The 21,894-nt window shown below is 45.5% G+C and overlaps 1 protein-coding gene and 1 pseudogene across 6 annotated transcripts in view; both read left to right on the top strand.

Moving 5' to 3' along the window:
- The window catches only part of DGKD (diacylglycerol kinase delta), a 327,255-nt gene that overhangs the window by 270,873 nt on the left and 34,488 nt on the right, over positions 1-21,894 (top strand). For all 6 annotated transcript variants that reach the window (XM_033959775.1, XM_033959776.1, XM_033959777.1 and 3 more), the window contains one exon: positions 10,485-10,602. In XM_033959775.1, coding sequence (XP_033815666.1) covers positions 10,485-10,602 — 118 coding nt within the window. The remainder of the gene's footprint in view (positions 1-10,484; positions 10,603-21,894) is intronic.
- Positions 20,478-20,596, top strand: LOC117367333 (annotated as a pseudogene).

Consider the following 21,894-nt stretch of genomic DNA (forward strand, 5'->3'; position numbering starts at 1 on the left):
CTCCCTGCACTAGTTGTGCCTTATGAATTATTCACGCAGCATAATGCAGTTTGTGTGAGGAACCTTTGCATGAGAAATCACACAGAAGCTTTATAGCAATCAGTTACACAAATCATGCTTCCAAATTTTACTGAGGATGGGTACGAAAGCATCCAGCTATCTGCAGGCACTGCTCTGTTTATCTTATTTTTACTATTCTGAGGCTTATCCCGGAGGATCCCAGACAGCATAAACTCATTGGATCTGTAGCCTATCAAATTACCAGGCTGTGATTCCTTAAACAACTTTCTTTAATACAAAACTGAAAACAAAGAAATAAATAAACTTATAGTTCAGTAGATCTTAAGGAATTTTTTCTCTCATAGAATTCACACTCAAACAGCACATCTTATGATTAGGGCATGCTGGAAGTATATTTTCACATACTTTTAAGCTTAGCAACACCAGGTTACTTAGAGGCAAGCAGATACAGTGGTGCCTCGCATAAAGAACGCCTCGCACAGCGAACGCTGCACACAACGAACTTCATGTCATGATTCATACAACGAACTTCGTTTCACGCAACGAAGTCGCCCGAGCTTCCACGATAGCTGCCGATGTATTGCATCCTTCCGCGCAGGCACTGCAGGCAGTCGTTAGTCACTGCACTTAACTTAAGCACGTATTGCGGCAATCTTTCTTCATTACGAATTAAATCACGCACGCACGCACGCACGTATCACGGCAGTCGTCCTTTTAAGATAAACTCAATATTTTTTATATATCATGGCTTCTAAAAAAAGCAGGAAGGTGATTTCTGTTGAAATGAAACGGGAAATAATTAGAAGGAGTGAATGTGGGGTAAAACAATGTGACCTCGTCAAAGAGTTTGGCCTCAGCAAGACCACCATTTTCACCATTTTGACAAATTTATCTTTTTTTATGTCATCTTAGCATATTTTATGCTGCAGAACGAATAATTTTTTTTAACATGTATTGTTATGGGAAAACGCGTTTCACATAACGAACTTTTCGCATAACAAACTTGCTCCTGGAACGAATTAAGTTCGTTGTGTGAGGCACCACTGTACAAAGGTAAAAATCAGAAGGGGAGAGTACTTTCTCTATGGCCATGTGCAGCTCTAAAATGGAGTCTGCTATCTCCACACACACAAAAGAACCATCTGGCAGAAAGGGGGAATCAGCCCACCAGATGAACAGCAGTGCATTCTGGGAGCTTATCTTAAAGTAATACACTCTAACAACAAGCACTCTTAACTAAAAACAAGCACTCTATTCACAAGAATATGGGGACAGAACAGTAAAGATCTTTTTGTAATCATTTTTATTAGAAACATAGACGATGACGGCAGATAAGGGCCATAGCCCATCAGGTCTGCCCACTCTACTGACCCACCCCCAAGTCTACTATCCTAGGGATCCCACTCCTGGTGACAGGTTCCCTTGGCTTAACCCTCTAAGGGATCCCACTAAGGCATCCCATTTGCTCTTAAATTCTTGCACGTTGTTTGCCTCGATCACCTGCACCGGGAGCTCGTTCCAAGGATCAACTACTCTCTCGGTGAAGAAATATTTCCTGGTGTCGCCATGAAATTTCCCGCCCCTGAGTTTGAGCAGATGCCCTCTTGTGGCTGAGGGTCCTTTGAGAAAGAGAATCTCTTCTTCCATCTCGATACGACCGGTAATATACTTAAATGTCTCGATCATGTCTCCTCTCTCCCTACGTTCCTTGAGTGAGTACAGCTGCAAATTTTTCAGCCTTTCCTCGTACGATAGATCCTTGAGCCCCGAGACCATCCTGGTGGCCATCCATTGCACCGACTCTACTCTCAGCACATCTTTTCGGTAGTGTGGCCTCCAGAATTGCACACAGTATTCCAAATGAGGTCTCACCATGGTTCTGTATTATGACTTCAGGCTTCCGGCTGACGAAACTCCTGTGGATACAACCTAACAACTGTCTTGCCTTAGATGAAGCCTTCTCCACATGATCAGCAGTTTTCATGTCTGCGCTTAGGGAGAGATTGAAGAGTCCTGATAGCGGTTCTGCTAGGACATCACGCAGCTCACTGATTGTCCGGTCCCATGGCTTTGTTCATCTTGAGTCTTGCCAGTTCGTAGTAGACGTCGCCAGGTGTGAACTCGAAATTCTGAAACGGGTCTTCCACGCTGGGTCTTGCCTGCAACTGCGGACCGTGCCCCTGTGCCTCACAGGTGAAGATCGAGCAGAAGTATTCATTCAGTAGTTCTGCTTTATCGGAATCTGATTGTGCGCAGTTCCCATCTGGTTTTCTAAGGCGTACTATCCCGTCTGTGTTCTTTTTCCTATCACTAATATACCTGAAGAAGGATTTGTCCCCTTTCTTCATGTTCTTTGCCAGAGTCTCTTCCACTCGAAGTTTGGCCTCCCTGACTGCCATTTTGACCAGCTGCAGACCTCGCCATATGTTCTAGTTTAGCTTCCCTAGTCTCCGTTCATTTGTAGGAAATAAATGCTTTTTTCTTCTCCTTGACGAGGTGCGAGATTTCTGTGGAGTACCATTGGGGTTTGTTGTTTCTCCACCGTTTGTATACTGATTTAATGTAGAGGCTTGTCGCTTCATGTACGGTAGATTTCAGGGATGACCACATAGCTTCCACATCATCGGTCGTAGCTTGGTTCTGCAGTGTCCGGTGGATGAAATCTCTCATGCGTTCGAAGTCAGTGCCTCGGAAGTTGAGTACTTTTGTTTTCGTGTTTGATCTAGGGAAACCTTTCCTGAGGTAGAACCACACCATGTTGTGGTCGCTTTAGGCTAGTGTATCTCCTACCGAGACCTTCGAGACGCTATCCCCGTTGGTGAGTACCAGATTCAGGATAGCCTGGGCCCTAGTGGTTTCTAATGCCATTTGTTTGAGTCGTGCTCCCTTTATGGATGTTAACAGTCTCCTGCTGCCACTGGTTGTTGCTGAGTATGAGTTCCAATCTGCGTCAGACATGTTGAAGTCCCCTAGCAGAACAGCGGCTCCCCTTAGAGTGATATTCTCTATGTCTTCAATTAATTTGCAGTCTTTGTCTTCCAGTTGTCTTGGAGGTCTATATACTACACCAAGATACAGGCATTTTTCCCTGCCTCTGGCCAGGTTCACCCAGAGGGATTCCCCGGTGTACTTGACATCTGTGATTCTGGTAGTTTTGATGTCTTCTTTAATGTATAGTGCCACCCCTCCCCCTGACTTTCCCTCTCTGTCCTGATGAAATAAGTTGTATCCCGGTGTAGCCATATCCCACCCATGAGAGTCTGTGAACCAAGTTTCGGATATTGCCACCATGTCAAAGTCGGCATTCATTATTTCGGTCTCTAATTCTAGAATCTTATTGCCTAAACTGTGTGCATTAACATACATAGCCCTCCATACCCCGTGATTGCTAAGTCCCTGTGGGGAGTTTCCCACCTGGGGTAGTATGACTCCTAGAGAATTGTTTGCAATGGGGGCACTTACTTTGGACTTAGAATCGGAGTTTCGACTCACCTCGTCAGGATCGTTCCTTACTGCACTTGTATCTGAGTGGGTACCCTCCCCCGACTTACCTAGTTTAAAGCCCTGCGAAGCAGGCGGGCTGGTCGGTGTCCAGAGACATGCTTACCCCTGCTGGTCAGATGGAGTCTGTCTGGTCCCTGAAGTCCTTGCAATGCCTCTCCATGGTTCAGGAATCCGAAGTTCATTTCCCGGCACCATCCTTGAAGCCACTCGTTAGTCCTCAGTATACACTCATCCCTGGCACGTCCTTTGCCTCTAACTGGGAGGATTGAGGAGAAGACCACCTGCGCTCCTGTCTGCTTCAGCCTCTCACCCAGGGCTCCAAAGTCTCTAGTTATGTTCTCCGGGGTGTTCTTAGCAGTGTCGTTTGTGCCAATGTGGATGAGGACCATGGGGAAGTGATCTTGGGGCTTTAGAAGCCTATCAAGGCAGGCGGTGACATCTCGGACCCTGGCTCCAGGCAGACAGCAAACCTCCCTTGACTGCATATCCGGTCTGCAGATTGGTCCCTCGGTGCCCCTCAGCATGGAGTCCCCAATGACTATTACTCTGCGCTTCTTTGGGGGGAGCCGATCAGTTGTCCCCGGAGTTGGAGCCGTGCGCTGGACTACCTCCTGCTCCTTGTCGGCATCCTCCTGCTCCTTGTCGACATCTTCTACCTGTAGGATCTGGAATCTGTTCCTCAGGTAGAGTTGTGGGGTGGATGTAAAGCTGCCCTGTTGGTGAGAAAAAGAAGAAGAGGATGAAGAGATTGAAAGAGGGGGGTGGGATCTCCGGTGTTTGCCCGTGGAGGAGGTCACCAGCTGCCAGGCGTCAGCGTCTCCAGCCATCTCCTGTACCCCAATTGTTGGTTTCAAAGCTGGTGATTTGGGTGTCTCGAGGGAGGACATGTCTTGGGCCAGCTCGGTGATTTGGGACAGCTCCTGGACGACTCCGTCAATGTAGGCCTCATCCTCTCGGATGCTTCTCAGGCGTTTCACCTCCTCCCTGAGACTCCTAAGTTCTTGCATGATGTCTCCGTCTAGCTGGTCGACCTCCTCTGTCTGTGTAGAGACTGTGGAGAACAGGGGGGGAGGGGGATGATCTCGGTCTGCACGGAGACCTCTGTCTACAGTCCTGGGTCCTCCTCCTTCTGCACGCATACCGTGGTCGTCCCCTGGGTCCCCCCAGTTACCGGACAGTTGGTCTTGATTGCAGACATGGAGCTTCTTGTTCTCCCTGCCATAACCAAGTTGTAGCTGAGGTCTGCCTGATAGTGAGTAAGTTAGAGAGTTAGAAGAAATATCTGTCTGTGAGTCAGAGTGAGAGATTGAAAGATCAGAGTGAGAGTTTGAAAGATTAGGGTATTTGAGAGGGTGTCTGCCTGTGGGTTAGGGTGAAAGTTTAGAATAAAGTTTAAAGAATAGGGTAAAGATTAGGCTCTTAAGGCTCTTCGCAAAGGCGCTCTCGCTAAGGAGAGCGCCTTTGCCGCTCGCCTTCGCCGCGCGCCGAACAGCTGCGCGCCGTTTGCTCGTCCCCTTTTAGGGGGGGAGTTTGGCTGGTGACGTCGGGGGTGGGCAGAGTTAGCTCTCGCCTCTTCCCCTGCTAGCACCGCCTTCTCTGCTCCTCTCTCCGCTCCTTCCTGCTAGCACACAACAGGGCAACCTGAAGAACATAAAAACCAAAGATTCAGATACAAATAATCATGAAAAAAAAATACGCTCTCTGCTGATAGTGACCGGATTAAGCACAGAGCAACAAAGCTACAAAAGAAAAGAAACCGACACCCCCCATCGAGCTAAGGATGCATGACCACAGGGGGGACGGTGGCACTTATGCAGTCGCTGGCCTTGATATGGAAAAGGCATTCGACAGCATATCCTGGCAATACTTATTCTGGGTACTCCCGGTGTACGGTGTGACGGGGAATTTTGTGCACTGGATTGAGGGCCAGAGAATGACACGGGGGAAAAATCTGTCCCCGTCACCGCCCCGTCCCACCATCCTCTGCACCGCCCCGTCACCGCCATTCCCTTCACCGCCCCGTCACCGTCACCGCCATCCCTTTCACCGCCCCGTCACCACCACTGCCATCCCATTCACCGCCCCGTCACCGTCACTGCAGCATGCATAAAAGCCTCAAACAGGTATGATTTTATATACTTATCTTTATTAACGTATTCCCATGGGTTACATACTGAACATGTGCTGGATTCCTCCATTCTTGCAGCACATGTTCAGGAATAGGATTCAGTAACCCATGGGAATGGACACAGCACACTACTACACTAGTACTCAGATTAAAAAAAAAAAAAAAAGAACCAGCTCCCAGCTCAGCCAGACTCCCGTCTCCAACCGGTCAAAGAATCCACTCAGATTAAAAAAAAAAAAAGGACCAGCTCCCAGCTCAGCCAGACTCCCGTCTCCAACCGGTCAAAGAATCCCCCTCCACCCCTGCCGCCACCGCCGCCACCGCCAACCCTGGGCAGGCAAGTAGTAGGAAAGTGTGCACCTTACCTCTACTTGTAGTGCCGAAGTTTTCAATGAAATTTCAGCTCCTCCAAGTCTGAAGCAGTGACTCCTCTCCAATCCAGGCAGCGACTCCAAAAAAAAATCCTGGGCTTGCCTCTCAGCTCTGAAATCCCCCGATTTCCAATCGCTACTGCAACCTATTAAATATCATGTGTGGCAGTAGCGATTGGTCCCCTTCTTGAGCAGGAAAGAACTGACTAATGAGGAGCCAGAATATTGAAGGGGGCGGAGTCAGGCAACGTGCAAGTCGGGTGGAGAGAGACGAGTTGGAGGAGACCACATGGCCGACAAGCATGGCCTCTGGAAAAAAATCAGACACCTGTCCCGAAGTGAACCGAACACACGGTGAAGACCCGGTAAATTGCGGTATGTAGAAGGGGATACATTTGCCTGCGGGGACAAATCTTTTCACCATTTTTGCGGGCGGTGAAAACTTTTGTCCCCTTGTCTGCAGTGATTTGGCTATGGAGTCTCCATAGCCCGCAGCCACGCCGCGGTTCCCCGCGGGGATCGCTCCCCGTGTCATTCTCTACTCTACACCAAGCCCCAGATCTTTTTATAAGTATAAATGGCCTTTAAATAATATTTATAATATGGGTTATGCACTTATAAAGTAGTACGATGACAAAAAGGTGCATACTTTATGCAACTCGATTGTAGGCATTTTCTGGAATGTTGATGGCTGGATTTGTGATTTACATGTGTAGTCTATAAATTATGTGCATACTTTACACACTTACATTTAAATGTTCATGACTTCAGTCTAGCCATAATTTCTGCTGGTTTACCCTAGTATTTTATAAAGAAACCTAGGTGCCTTTGTGTCTTTTTAAAATAGGCACCTTCTCAACTTACAAACCTAGACAGCCTCTTATATCATTCCCCATGTGGGGATTCATATGGTAATGTTCGCTGCAATCCCCTTGAAAAGGAAAGCACCTGCTGTGCCAATTTGTTTTCCCTGGGGGATTCCCAGGGCCGCCATCAGGGCAGTACCACCAGTCCTGCATTCAGGGGCCCGGAGCTGACAGGGGGCCCGGGCTCCCCCAGGGTCCTAGGCCACAGTCTAGGGAGAGGGGTGATCCGCCCCACGTGGACAGGAGAGAGCTGGACGGGGAACCCGCGGAGTTCAATACATCTCGAGCCGCGAGGCTCGTCTTCTGTTCCTGCCTGCCCTGCCGCTCACATATAGCCAATCGCAAGTGTTCCCCGATGTTAGCGCTGACGTCGGAGGGAGGGCTTAAGCAAAGCCTGCCCTCCGACGTTAGCGCTGACGTCGGAGAATACTTCCGGTCGGCTATTTGTGCGCGGCAGGGCAGGCAGGAACAGAAGACGAGCCTCGCGGCTCGAGATGTATTGAACTCCACGGGTCCCCCATCCAGCTCTCTCCTGTCCACGTGGGGCGGACCGCCCCTCCCCCTAGACTGTGGCCTAGGACCCTGGGGGAGCCCGGGCCCCCTGTCAGCTCCGGGCAGGAAACAGAAGACAAGCCTCGCGGCTTGAGCTTCGTTTTGCTGAGAAAGTTGCAAAGATGGGCTGGGAGGCAAACGCGGAACACAAAAGGGGGGAGGGAGTGCGTTTTGGACACAAGGCATGAACTTGGGAGAGAGGAAGGGAGGGAAAGAGATGCTGAGGTGGGGGAGAGAATGGGTTTTTGGACACAGAAGGCATGGACTTGGGATAGAGAAAAGGAGGGAAAGAGATGCTGAGGTGGGGGAGGGAATGGGTTTTTGGACACAGAAGGCATGGACTTGGGAGAGAGGAAGGGAGGGAAAGAGATACTGAGGTGGGGGAGGGAATGAGTTTTTGGACACAGAAGGCATGGACTTGGGAGAGAGGAAGGGAGGGAAAGAGATGGTTGTGTACACGGGGAATAGAAGAAAGGAGAATTTTTGGTCATAGGGAGGGAGTGAGGTACAGAAAGTGGCATACCAGGGTGGGGGGGGCGGTCCGCCCTGCCCTGGGTTTACGTCCCAAGGGGGTGCACAGCTGGCCACCCTCCAGTGTTCTCCCTAGGCCGGCAAACTGCGGCTCTTTAGTCACTTGAGTGCCACCGCCGCCATCGGGAACAGGCCGGCGCCAAGTTCTCCCTGCTTTTCCCTGTGGGGCCGGCCAACTCTCGCCACTCGCGTCAATTCTGACGTCGGAGAGGACGTTCTGGGCCAGCCAATCGCTGCCTGGCAGGCCTAGAACATCCTCTCCGACGTTAGAATTGACGTCGGGTGGCGAGAGTTGGTCGGCCCCGCGGGGAAGAGAAGCAGGGCGAACTCGGCGCTGGCCTGTTCCCGATGGCGGCAGTGGCAGCCTATTCCCCAGTGGCGGTGGCAGCATTTTCCCAATGGTGGTGGCATAGGGGAGGGCAGGGAGAAAGAAAGAAAGGGGGGACAGGAAGCCAGAAAGAAAGAAAGGGGGCAGGGTGAAACAAAGAAAAATGGGGCACGGAAAGAGAGAGAGAAAGACAGACATACAGAACGAAAGGGGGTATGGAGAGAGAGAAAAAGAAAGAAGGGGCAGGGTGAAACAAAGAAAAAGTTTGGGGAGGGAATGAGGTCTGGAGGAGAGGAAGCATACAGGAGGCTGAAAGAAGGGAAGAAATATTGGATGCACAGTCAGAAGAATAAAGTGCAACCAGAGACTGATGAAATTACCAAAGGTAGGAAAAATGGTTTTATTTTCAATTTAGTGATCAAAATGTGTCTGCTTTGAGAATTTATATATGCTGTCTATATTTTGCACTATGGCCCCCTTTTACTAAACCGCAATAGCGTTTTTTAGCGCAGGGAGCCTATGAGCGTTGAGAGCAGCGTGGGGCATTCAACGCAGCTCCCTGCGCTAAAAACCGCTATCGCGTTTTAGTAAAAAGGGAGGGGGAATATTTGTCTATTTTTGTATAGTTGTTACTGAGGTGACATTGCATAAAGTCATCTGCCTTGACCTCTTTGAAAACCCGTGGAATATAAATGATAATTAACATTTTCTCTGCGTACAGCGTGCTTTGTGTTTTTAAAATTTTATTGTTGGTAGATCATTTTGACTTGGCCACAAAGGTAAGGGGGAGGGAGGGAGGGGAACTGCTGAAAGGCATCTAGTAATCCTTGAAGGCTTGACTGTTCAGGGAATTTAATCATGTTTTGTTATGTGACTGGCATTATTTAGACTTTAATTTCTATGAATGAATAGAATGAAAATGATATAAATTACTTGCTTGTTTTTATGTGCGTGTGCTGAAGGAAAGTGGAGAGAGAGTGAGCTGAGGACGCTGAAGGGAAATGGGGAAGAGAGAATGGGGAGAAGACACTGATTTATAAATTGACAATTGTACAGAATATTGTTTCTTTTTTATATTCATCCATAGCTGCATGTTAATGATGTACTCATATGCACTTATTTATCATCATAACATATACATCATCATTAACATGCAGCTGTGGATGTGTAAGGACAGGTTGAGGAGGATGGATGGGAAGGAAGGAAGGTGCACATATCAACATATTGTAAATTTTTAACATGCATGATGCAGCTATAGGCAAGCAGAGGAGGATGGGATCATACAAATGTGTATGTTCAGATATGCGCTCAGATGTGTAGTTTTTTCTGATATATTTATTAAGCTTACAGTATTTATAAAAACACATTTAATACTTGTTACAAAAAATATTGTGCAATTGTGATCTACTTCTGGCCTAAAAAGGTCAAAAGAAATCCTTAACTGAGATTTTACATTCAAAAGTGAATTATAGCTACTAGCACTATTATTTATTAGTTATTTATTATGCAGATGTTTGTTAGTTTGTTATTAGTTCAGTATTAGACATATGTTAGTTTAGAATAGATAGGTATAGATTAGTTTAGTTTAGGTTAGGTTAGGGCCCTGCTGAAAGAGTCTACCTTGACGTGGTTGCAGGCTTACAAATCTTTTGGTCAAAGAGTGCGGCGACAGAGAAAAGTATGTGTGTATTCGGCCCATTGAAGAAGGGGGGGTCGGGGGGGAGGGGTGCTTGGTGGGCCCAATAGGATTGCTCAGTAAGGGGCCCAGAAATTTCTGATGGCGGCCTTGGGGATTCCTGTTGTATAATTCCAGTTTTGCTTTTTGTTTGGGTAGTCCCTGCTTTGACACTCTGCATTGTGATAAGGCTCCGCTTTGCCTTTGAGTTCTCTGCTGTAACATACTGTTTTATAAGAATAGCCTTACTGGGTCAGACCTGGTCCATCGAGCCCAGTAGCCCATTCTCACAGTGGCCAATCCAGGTCACTAGTACTTGGCCAAAACCCAAGGTGCAGCAATATTCCATGCTATCAATACAGGGCAAGCAGTGGCTTCCCCTATGTTTTTCTCAATAACAGACTATGGACTTTTCCTCCAGGAACTTGTCCAAACCTTTCTTGAAAGCAGCTACGCTATCCGCTCTTACCACATCCTCTAACATGACACACTTTTCTTTCTTTCACAGAACCAGATGATGGATTTTTCCAAGCGCAGTCGTAGTGGTAAATTTCGCCTGGTGTCAAAGTTTAAAAAAGAAAAAAACAACAAGAACAAAGAGATAGGACTCAGCGTGGGAATGCCTGGTATCTACCTTTGCAGCTGCATGCAGCTCAGTTTTCAGAATCTTAATCTTTCCTGTATATGTGCTCCCGTTGGGTCTTCCCCAATCTCATTCCTTCTACTGCCCTTGCACACCACTTCCTTACCTTGCTGATGTTTACATAATGTATACCTCAATCTACAGTTGGGCCTTGTTAATCTACCATATGATGCAAACCCAGTTACAACTAACCAGCCAGTCTTTGTTATGTGCCTATAGGACATTAGTTCTAGGATGTTGCTTGTTCCCAGATTTTGGGTAAGCTAAACCTGGGTTACATATGTGTGTGTATACAGACAGTGCCCGGGTTTAGAATGAGTTATGTTTTAAAAGCTGTTCTTAAGTTGTAGTTGTTTGTAACTCAGAACTTGTAGATTTTAAGATTCTTGCTGCTTACCTCTGCTCCCAGCTGATAAAAGGGCCAACTGTCTCTACCAGTGTTCCCTCTTAAGGTACAGCATGCACAATCACATACTGTTCTTGATGTAACCATGCATCATTCCTGAATCTGCTGCAGGAGAAGTGTGTAGGAGTCTGTGCCACTGGAAATACTGCGTTCTTAAGTATGAGTCGTACTTAAGTCAGGCATCTGTAACTCGGGGCATTTGTAACCACATATTTGTGGTTCCCACTTTCTCAGTCCAGCTCCCAGGATTGTTGCCAAGTCATATTGGTTTTTTTCACTATTTCTCTTCTAATGTTTATACGAGATTCCAAGGATGGGATCTTTTGAGCACTGTTTTTTCAAATAGGAAAGGGATATTCTTAAGTTCACAAGTAACCATAAGCTCATTTTTTGCCTTGCCAGTCCCCTCCCTCTGATGTAGTTAATGATGTTTCTCTGATTGATTCACTGCCCCCCCCCCCCTGGCTTTAGCTGGGGATCCTGTGTCCTCACTAGTGCAGCCTGAGCTCAAATCCTGTTGGTCAGTAATGATAGAAACTAGCCAGTGGACCCTATCTCCTATTAGATTAGTAATCTACCCATGATGCTTTTCTGCTGCTAAACATATTGGGGGGGGGGACTTGTTGAGTACCTGACCTTTCTTCTAGGTTTTAGATTCTTAAGCACATGCTGGCTGTTTCTTCTTTCACTGCTGGTCCAGAGGCTGTCTGTCAGCCTATCCACAGGCATCATTGGGGGTGGGAAAGGTAGAGGGGTATTATAAAATATTCACTCTGAGTAAAAAATGGAATCTAAACTTTGCATTGACTTTAAACATTTTGCATGCATTTGTATGCTAAATGACATAGTTGATGGCTTTTGGATGACTGCAGAAAAATTTCAGCCTGGTTTTGTAGAAGGGCAGAGGCCAGATAGCTAGCAATGGACATTTTTTTTTTGTAATTGTTAGTCCGTCCCCCTCCCCCCCTTCCCTTTTTAGAATTGTGGGTACTATTGATACTCCTCTTTCTCCAATGTGAAATTTTGAGTACTATTATCTCTGCTGTGTTGATTATGTTAACCGTTCTTTCTCCAAACTGAGGTATTTGTGCCTTTATCCATCTTTTCTTTCTCCTTTGTAAATCTGTCTTTCTCATATCTGTAGGATTTTGATTTTACCATCATTTGTTTCTTTTTGAGTTCTGGGTATATTTTTGGATCTCTACTTGCATATATTTTTGAGTTATTTTTCCCTCTTTTTCTATCTTTTTTTTCCTCTTTTCAGTGGTGTGATTCTCTGAGGATATAGTGTGTGATATCATTTGGAGGAGCCACGATTGGAGTAATGTTTACAATGCTGAAGTCTTTTCCAAGCAGTTTTTCTCAGGCAGGTTCTGGAGTACCCCATAGCTAGTTTGCTTTCAGTAAATCCATAGTGGATGTACCTGAAATAGATTTGCATATAATAGAGATAGCAACACATGCAAATCTATCTCATGTACATTCATTGTGGCTATCCTGAAAACTAGAATGGGCATTAAGTTTGAGTACCTGTATAACTTTTCAAATTTATCATGGTCAATCAGTAGAAACTTTAACATCTCTAACTTCTAATTTTGTTAGACAAACTAATTGTAGATCTACTCATGCACATTCTTTGATGTATCCGTCTGTTAAGGGTATTTAGTCTTAAGAATTTACTTTCTTGGTCTTTGTCATTTATTTTTTACCTGTTTTTGGAATGAATTACCCATCAATCTAAGATCATGTACATCTTATCAAATCTTTCATAAATACCAGAAAGGTTTTCCTTTTCAAACACTTTAATTAATATATTATTTTTTTTTTTTTTTAATTCTTATTATGAACCACTTCGAGCCCTTACATTGGTCAGGGATGATGCAGTATAATGAAAGATTAGATTAGTACTCCAAAACCAGTATAAGAAACCTGTTTTTACATGCTCAACCAAGCACAGATAGGATGTCCTGCATCGTTACTATCACTGAGAGCCTCCTCAGTTGTTTGTCTTTCACAGAGCCAAAAAGCTACTTATTTTGCACTTTTAATAAATTGCCTGTTTTCTTGTTTTTTCCATTTTGGTTTCATAAGAACATAAGAAACGCCCTCACCGGATCAGACCGAGGTCCATCCTGTCCGGTGATCCGCACACGCAGTGGCCCATTTAGGTACTCCTTTTTGGAGACCCGGATTTACCGTATCCCTCAATATGATATGCAAGAAGGTGTGTATCCAACTTTCTCTTGAATCCCAGTACAGTAGTCTCCTCCACAACCTCCTCCGGGAGCGCATTCCAAGCACCCACCACACGCTGTGTGAAACAGAATTTCCTGACATTTGTCCGAAACCTGCTGCCACTCAGTTTCAGGCTATGACCTCTTGTCCATGTCACCTCTGAATATTTCAGCAATGGTGCCTCCTGGTCTATTTTACCAAATCCTTTTAATATTTTAAAGGTCTCTATCAAATCCCCTCTCAGTCTTCTCTTCTCAAGGGTAAACAGTCCCAGCCTCCTGAGTCTATCTTTGTAGGTCAAATGTTCCATTCTTTTGATAAGTTTCGTGGTTCGCCTCTGCACTCTCTCCAGCAGAGTTATATCCTTTATAAGGTATGGAGACCAGTATTGGACACAGTACTCCAAGTGCGGTCTGACCATTGTTCTATAAAGTGGCATTATGACATTTTCCGATCTACTCGTAATCCCCTTTTTAATTATGCCCAACATCCTGCTCGCTTTCTTCGCCGCCGCCGCACATTGTGCCGAAGGTTTTAGGGTACTGTCAATCAGTACCCCCAAGTCCCTTTCCTGTTCGCATTTTGCTAACTTCACCCCCAACATCCTGTACTCATGTTCCTTGTTTTTCTTCCCTAAATGCATCACCTTGCATTTGTTTACATTAAAGTTCATTTGCCACTTTATTGCCCACGTTTCCAGCTGGTTCAATTCACTTTCATCTAGAAATCCCTTATTCAGCTGTTTCATTGAGTTATGAAGTTGGCTTGAGCCAGGGGCCGTACAGGAGAGTGTATGCTCCCAAGACACATTCATCTAATTACAGAGACTGGCCAGAATCCTGCAGACCTTTCTGCTATTCAGACTTCCTTTGACCTAAACCTCGAAGACTTCTCTGCTCTTTCCATTACAGACCAATTTTCTCTTTGAGAAACTTCCACAAAATCCTTACTAGATTCTCTGGCACCTCCATTAGAAAAAAATCCCATCTCAAATCAAAATCAAAACAACAACCCTGGTATAACGAAAAACTTTCTCTCCTTTGTAAACAACTTTGTTCCATAGAGCACAAATGGCATACAACACGCCTCAACAATTTCCTCCTTCTGTTCAAGGAAAAAGCTTTTCATTACAAAAAAAGCCATTCAACAAGCAAAAAAAGAATATTACTCGAAACTCATTACTACCACTCGTAACTCTTCCACCCTTTTCAACCTCGCCCAGTCTCTTTCAAAATATTCAAAGAAAAAAAACTCACCCCCCACTAACCAGCCATCTGCAGACGAACTATCACTCTTCTTTGACAGAAAAATTAAGGATATCAGATCACATCTTGGTCCTTCACTTCCTGCTTCCTCTTCTCACTTTCACATTCCCAATGATTCTACTCAAATATCATTCAGCTCTTTCTCAAACTTCAAAATGCCCTCTCTAGCAAATCTTCTTCTCATTCTTCAATCTTTAAACACTTCCAATAATCTTTTGGAAAGCATTCCCCCTCTGCTCCTTAAAAAATTATTTTCTTTCTTCGGCCCTTACATTTGGGAAATGATATCTAAGTCTCTTTCTGACAGTCTAGTACCTACTGCTTGGAAAACAGCTCTTGTTTTCCCAAAACTTAAACAACATAATCTAGATCCTTCTTTGCCTAAAAATTACCGCCCTATAGCCAACCTACCTCTAATTTCGAAACTAATGGAAAAAATTATTCATACCCAACTTACAGAATTCATTGAAAAAAACCCATGCCCTACATCCATGCCAAACTGGCTTCCGCGCTTCACATTCAACTGAATTGTCTCTATTAGGCCTTATCTCTACGATACACTATTTTCATGACCATCAAAAATCTGTTATTCTCATTTCCCTGGACCTGTCCGCAGCCTTCGATACTATCGACCACTCTCTTCTTATTAATAGACTTAAAGACTGTGGTATCACAGGCCCAGCTCTTTCCTGGTTCACATCCTACTTTAATGAACGCAGCTCTAAAGTCCATGTAAAGAACGAAACTTCTCAACCTATATCTCTAACATATGGTGTCCCACAAGGTTCGATTCTCTCCCCACTACTATTTAATATCTTCCTGTCTCCTCTTCTTACTTATCTGTTTCTTCAAACTTCGCATTATTCAGTCACTACTCTCAATCTTAGAGACCGAGTCAATCAATATCTTAATCCATTCTTTAGTCATTTCTCACTTAGACTATTGCAACTCTCTTCTCAACGGTCTCCCCCAAAAAGAAATCCGATGCCTACAATTAATACAAAACACAGCAATAAAACTCATTCACAAAATAGGCAAATTTGAGCATGTTACTCCTCTTCTCAAAGAGGCCCATTGGCTCCCCGTTACCCACTGTATCACCTATAAAATCGTACTACTCTCCTTCAAAATAAAATACTCTCATCAACCCTTATTTCTCGATAAACTTCTCATTCCCCAATGTTCCCCACGCATTCTAAGGTCAACTGATCAAAAACTTCTCTTCATCCCCTCCATAAAAGACTTTTACTACACCCGGAAAACAAATTTCGCAGTAACTGCCCCAACATTATGGAACTCTTTACCACAGCAACTCCGTGACGAACAACATTTAGACAAATTTAAGATAAGCCTAAAGACTTTTTTATTTCGTGACGCCTTTAGCTACGTTTAGACTTATCTTTAACTCTCCCTTTTTATTTCTTCTTTTTTTTATTTTATTTTTTCCTTCTATTCTCTCTCTCTTTTCCTTTTCTAATACAACCAACCGCTTTGATAAAGCGACCCATCCTATATGTTCTTTCCCCTTTCCCACTGTCTCCATTTCTTCTTCAACATGTAACTTTTCCCTTCCCTTCCCTTTTACCCTCACTCTCAAGTCTGTCCAGTAGATGTTATGTATGTTCACCTAATCATTTTTAATGCCTAATATTTTATCTTACTTTTATCTCTTTTTAGATTTATTGTAAACCGTCCAGATATTCTTTGATGGTCGGTATATTAAAAACCAATAAACTTGAAACTTGACCCCTAAGACCAGTGGTTCCCAACCCTGTCATGGAGGACCACCAACCAGTCAGGTTTTCAGGATAGCCTTAATGAATATGCATGAGAGAGATTTGTATGTAATGGAGTGACAGGTTTGCAAATCTGTTCCAAGCATATTCTTTAAGGCTATCCTGAAAATCTGACTGAGTGGTGGTCCTCCAGGACAGGGTTGAGAACCACTACCTTAGATCTTCCTGAAGATGAGGGGTTAGAATGTATGCCCTTGCTCTAACAGAGTGAATCTTCCCTGTTGAGAGATATAGGATCAAAAATCAGGGTGAGTACACAAGGGTGGTGGCCATTGACCAAGGGAAAGACCTCACAGTACTTCAGCTATTCAAATCTTCAGGGCTGTTAGAGCTCATTACTAACTCTCTTTGAGAGTTACAATTAGACCCCCAGCAAGCTCAATGTTCTATCCTGAGCAAAGTAAGGGCTTAGCCTATGGCATTTCCCTGGCATCCTGATATGAGTGTTTTAGTCACGGTGCACTGGGATGCTCCTGAGGGCTCTTTAAAGGTAGCCAAAACAATGACAAAGCTGTATCCTATGGCACCGGAGTGTCAGCAGATGTTCATTCAGCCTAAGGTGGATTCCTTGGTGACCCAGATGACTAAGTAATTGTCCCTGCCAAGTGAGAGAGGCTTACTATTAAAAGATATGAAGGATCGCAGAGTGGATATCTAATCTAATCTAAACCTTAAGTTTATATATCGCATCATCTCCACGGAAGTGGAGCTCGGCACGGTTTACAAGAACTTAAATATAAGAAGAGAAAAGAAAAGGTTTACATGAGCTTATATATAGAAAGGAAGAGTAAGGGGGAAAATAGAATTACATGTTAGAGAAGAGCCAAGTTTTCAGTTGCTTGCGGAATAGTTGGAGAGAGCCCAGGTTCCGCAGCAGGATAGTAAGATCGTTCCAGGTGGTTCTGAAAAGGCATTTTGAGGTGCTGGCTTTAGGAATTAAAACAGCTGCGGCGGCCTCTTGTGGCACATCTGTGTCATTTCAAGATGCATGGGTTTGCCCTGGCAGAGGGCGAACCTTTGCCACAGTTTGTGCTAGCAGGGGTGAATTATGTGGCTGATGCTCTTTATGACATAGTCAGGGTCATGAGCAAAGTCTCGGCTTATTTGATCTTTGCCCGCAGAATGCTCTCGATCAGGCAATGGGCAGGAGACTCCACCTCTTCTACATTCAGCAGGCTTCCCTTCAAAGGACAGATGTTATTTGGAAAGGGTCTGTATAATTTTATGGCCAACGTAGCAGATTGTCAGCCAGAATCTCTATCTGACAGCAGATTGATAACCACCAGAGGTTCTGGGTTATCTATATTTTGTGGTTCCAGACATTTCCATCAGTACTAAGGAGAAGCCTCATCTCAGAGATCGAGGCAGAGATTTACAGGACTTAGCCAAAATCAAGCTTTCAGCATTCAAGAAAGCGCAATGACGACAGGACCCCACAGCCTTTCACCTGAGGATAAGAGAATGACTCGCAGAGTATGTGGAGATCTAGGTTCAGATCTCATCAGACAATTGGGTCTTCGAGATCATTCGGGGAGGTTACAAGCTCGAGTTCACCTATCCCTTAATAGACTTGTTTGTGGACTCCCCAGTGGGGTGATCAGAGAAGACAAGTAAAGTCTTAGCAACATTGCAGAGACTGGTAGAACTTTCAGGCCATAGAGCCTGTGCCACCTGAAGAATCTGGTTCAGGCAGATGCCCCATATACTTTATAGCGCGGTTCATTGACTCATGTCCTACAGCTAACTTAAGCGTGTACCGCGGCTTATTTTTGTTTGAAATCAGCTGTGCCCCGTATTGCAGTGCTCCATTTGCTGTGGGGTTGTCCACATGCTTCTCTTAACAAGAAAAAAAAGAAGAGGTTGTTATTGGGGGCTGTCCATTTATATACCTAGGCACTTCCACATTAAGTTTCTGCCCTGAGTTTGGCTGCCTACGCTTGGTTTTGCTGCCTTATGGGTTAGCGAACAGCAAGGTGGAGTAGGTGTCAAGGGCGTGCCAGTGTATCATTCGTGTGGTTCATTTCTTCACTCGGGGTTCTGATAACGTGCGGTGATGTTGGAGGTTTCCTTAGGCCTTCTGCCTGGGTGCTGCGTCCGCCTGCTTGGGCTCTTGACTTGTTTCTGCGGGTAGTTGCAGGAATTCCGAGTGGAGGGTCTCTCTTGAGGCCTGATGGTTCTTTTCTTCTTGCTGTGGGCCAGCTTGTCTGTGAAAACCTGGTGGCGCAAGGGTTGTGTGCTGGGTTAGTAACAAGGAGCTGAGGTTCAAGCCCCAGCTAAGGAGTAGAGCTTATATGGCTCCAAAAGAAGAGGCGAAGGTTCAAGTCTATTTAAAAAAAAAAAAAAAAAAAAAAGCTAGACGGCCTTCCGCTCTGGAAGCATGGTCTAGTGGCGGCTGATCCCTAAGGGCAAGATCCTCTGCTTGCGAGGTCGTAGGGTAGCTGGCACTGTATGCCCAATGAATTCTCCCCTTACGCTCTCTTTTGGAGTGGAAACCTGGTCAGTTTTCGGCCAGGTACAGCTCGTTTCTCTGGAGAGGCGTATGCTGCTTCTGGATTACGCCTGGTGCGCCTTGTCTTTCCTTTGCTTGCGTAAAGCTCAGGCAGGTTGCTGAATGTCCTCATGCTCCCCTTCACATCACAAGACGGTGTTCTTTTTCCAGGTTGACAGTTTTCTCATGAAGGAGTAGTCGCTTTACTGTCAGGTCAGGGAGCTGTGAACTTTTTTCAGGATGCTTGCACCTTTGCATCCTCCTTACGTTTCCAGAGTCTCTCTGTTTTGCGTTTCTCTTTGAAGTGTGGCTGGTCCTCGGGACAGTTCTTGTAGTTCTTAGGGTACCACTTATTAGTGGGTGGCCAAGATGGGGGCTTTGGGCAGGCTGGATTCCATTCGGCTGCATTAGTTTCTCAGGGTTACCCATTTCTGCAGTCAACCTCGGAAGATATTTACATTTTCTCTATGGACTCTGAGTCTGCACTAGGTTGGCCTGCCTCTCTCGGAGCAGCGCTTTCGGTTTGGGGCACATTCCATTTCACCTACCCAAGGGTTCGGTGGCACTGCCAGGCGATTTGTTTGATTTATGCTTGACTGCCTGCTTGATTCGGACGACTTCCAGTCGGGTCTTTTGACTGACACGAAGCGGGTGGTTTCTTTTCCTCAATTCTTTACATGCGCATCTTCATATTTGCAGTGCTCTTTTTTCCTATACTAGTTATAGGTATATTGGGTTGAGGCGGTTATTCTTATAGGAGAGACTTGTAATTCTTTCCAGAGCCTTGAGTGTGGAGTCTCGATCTCAGATTGGCGTTCTTCGCTTACCATGGCTAAGAGTATGGGATTCTGTTCAGGTTCTAGCATCCATATTGCTGACCCCTCTGGGAACCTCGGCTTGCTTTCCCTTCTAACGCTCAGCAGCCGCTTTTATTCCAGTGGTTCTCGGTATCTCTGGCCTCCTATTAGTTGCTAGGCTTCTCCTGCATAGCTTTGTATGATTTAGGGGCTCAGAAAGATTGTCTTTCCAGGGCATGCCTCAGTCTTTCCTGGACTAGCTTATTACCACCGACTATTCCGGACTGTCGGGTTGGGGGGCTCGGTGGCTTCCATCCTCAGCTTCAGGAGTCTGGGCTTCAGAGGCGACTAAGTTCTGGTTCCTTCTTCTACTCTTGAGCATGGTCAGGCTTCCTTTCTGGAGCTTCAGACCATTCTTCCGGAATGCCGCTGAGGGCCCTTTCAGTCAGTATTATGATGGGGGTGTTTCTCTGCAGCTTGGGCAGTAGGTGATGTACTCAGTTGCCAGGTACAGTGGTTGTTCTACTTCGATGGGTGGACCCTCATCTTTCTATTCGGTTGACCGATCATTTTTCAGGTCAGGAAAAGAGTTTGGTTAGTCTTTCTCTCTGCGAAATCTAAGCATAGCTCATTTATTAGATGTTACTGTGTACAGCACTGCGTACGCTTTAGAAGTGTAGACGTTAGTTATAGTGATATCTTCTACATCCTGGTTATTGGGAATTTTGGCTCAGGTGTTCCACTTTTCTTGTGGTGGAAATAAGATCTCCTGGAACTTGACCTCATGGCCTCGTCTCACAATTCCATGCTTCCTAGCTTCTTAGGTGGGCACAGGAAGTGGGAGTTAAAGGGGGTAACAGTGTGGCTTTTTTCTTACAGCCATACCACCCTGAATGTGCCCGATCCCGTCTGATCTCAGAAGCCAACCAGGATAGGGCCTGTTTAGTACCTGGATGGGTGACCACCTGGGACTACTAGGTGCTGTAGGCTTGAAAAAAAAAAAAAAAATCCTCTGGTTTCTCTTTTTCACTGTTTTCCCCTGGCTGATGATAGCTTGGATTTGCCATCTCAAGCTCGCTTTAGGGGCACAGTATTGGTACAATCTCTGGCTTGGCTGCGCCATCCTTGCTATGTGGATCTGTTGAGCCTTTCGACAGCCGGACTAAGAAGTTTCCTTTTATCTCCGACTTTGCTCTCCTTGATTGAGATCAACATGGATATTCATACTACTTTGGTATTACGACCTAGCTTTTGAGCAGTCTTGACTGGCGTGTGACGGTAATGCGAAGCAGGTTGTTTCTTCTCTTATCCAGGCGCTACAGACGTCTTCTCCTGTGGCTTCTGCTTCCTTTTGGAGGTGTTTCCTTTCTTGAATACTTCTCAACAGTTGCACCCTTCCTGAGTTCCTTTTTAGCACAGGTATATTGCCGATGGCATAGCGTTCAATTCCCTTCAGCTTCAATTACCATTCTTGGCTTGTTACAGGAACTAGGTATATGGCCCTTCGCTGACTTCTCAGCTTCCTGTAGTTCAGTTCCTAAAGAGAAGGCGGTATATTCATGCACCTCTTAGAAAGCCCGGTTTGGTGTAATTCATTCACGTACTTCTTCTAAGTTACCGATGGCTTCATTTTAGCCTTGTCCTTTGGGGCTCTAAAGAGCTGTGCGGTTGTCCATGGGATTCCTTGTGGTCATGGCTTCAGCTTTGCAGTTGCGATGTTGCAGGCCTTGTTCAACGGGGATTCCTATTCCTTATTTCCGTCATATGGGGTGTCAGTTCGGATGGTACCACTATGTCTTTCTAGGGGGGTGTCATCCTTTCTTTTACATCATGCTCGCTTTTCCTTCCTTCTTCCTGGAAGGAGATAGTGGAAGCAGTACTTTTATTCACTGCATTTTTTGAAACGTATGTAGCGTTCTCCGCGAGATCGGTTTCTAACAACTGTTAGTGGTTTATATCTCCTTTTTGGGATTCTTCAAGGAACGCCTCAGGCGTATGGCGGCATCCGATGCCTACCTCGCTCAATGGTCCAGGAGGACATTCTTTATACTTGCCTGCTGGCAGGGGAGCGGGTGGCGATTGAACTTCATGACCATTCCGCTGGAGCGATGGCTGCTTCTTGGGCTCGGCCCAGAGGGGTTTTGCCTTGGAGGAGATTTGTCTCACGGCTAACTGGTCTTCCGAGAGTACCTTCTCTCCGCGTCTCTGCATGGATGTGCGGGCACATGCGATAGGGGTTTTTTGATGCTTCGGTCGTTGCGAAGGCGGCGTTTGCTTCCCACCCAAAT

This window comes from Geotrypetes seraphini, chromosome 9 (genome assembly GCF_902459505.1).
Source record: "Geotrypetes seraphini chromosome 9, aGeoSer1.1, whole genome shotgun sequence".
Classification (NCBI taxonomy): domain Eukaryota; kingdom Metazoa; phylum Chordata; class Amphibia; order Gymnophiona; family Dermophiidae; genus Geotrypetes; species Geotrypetes seraphini.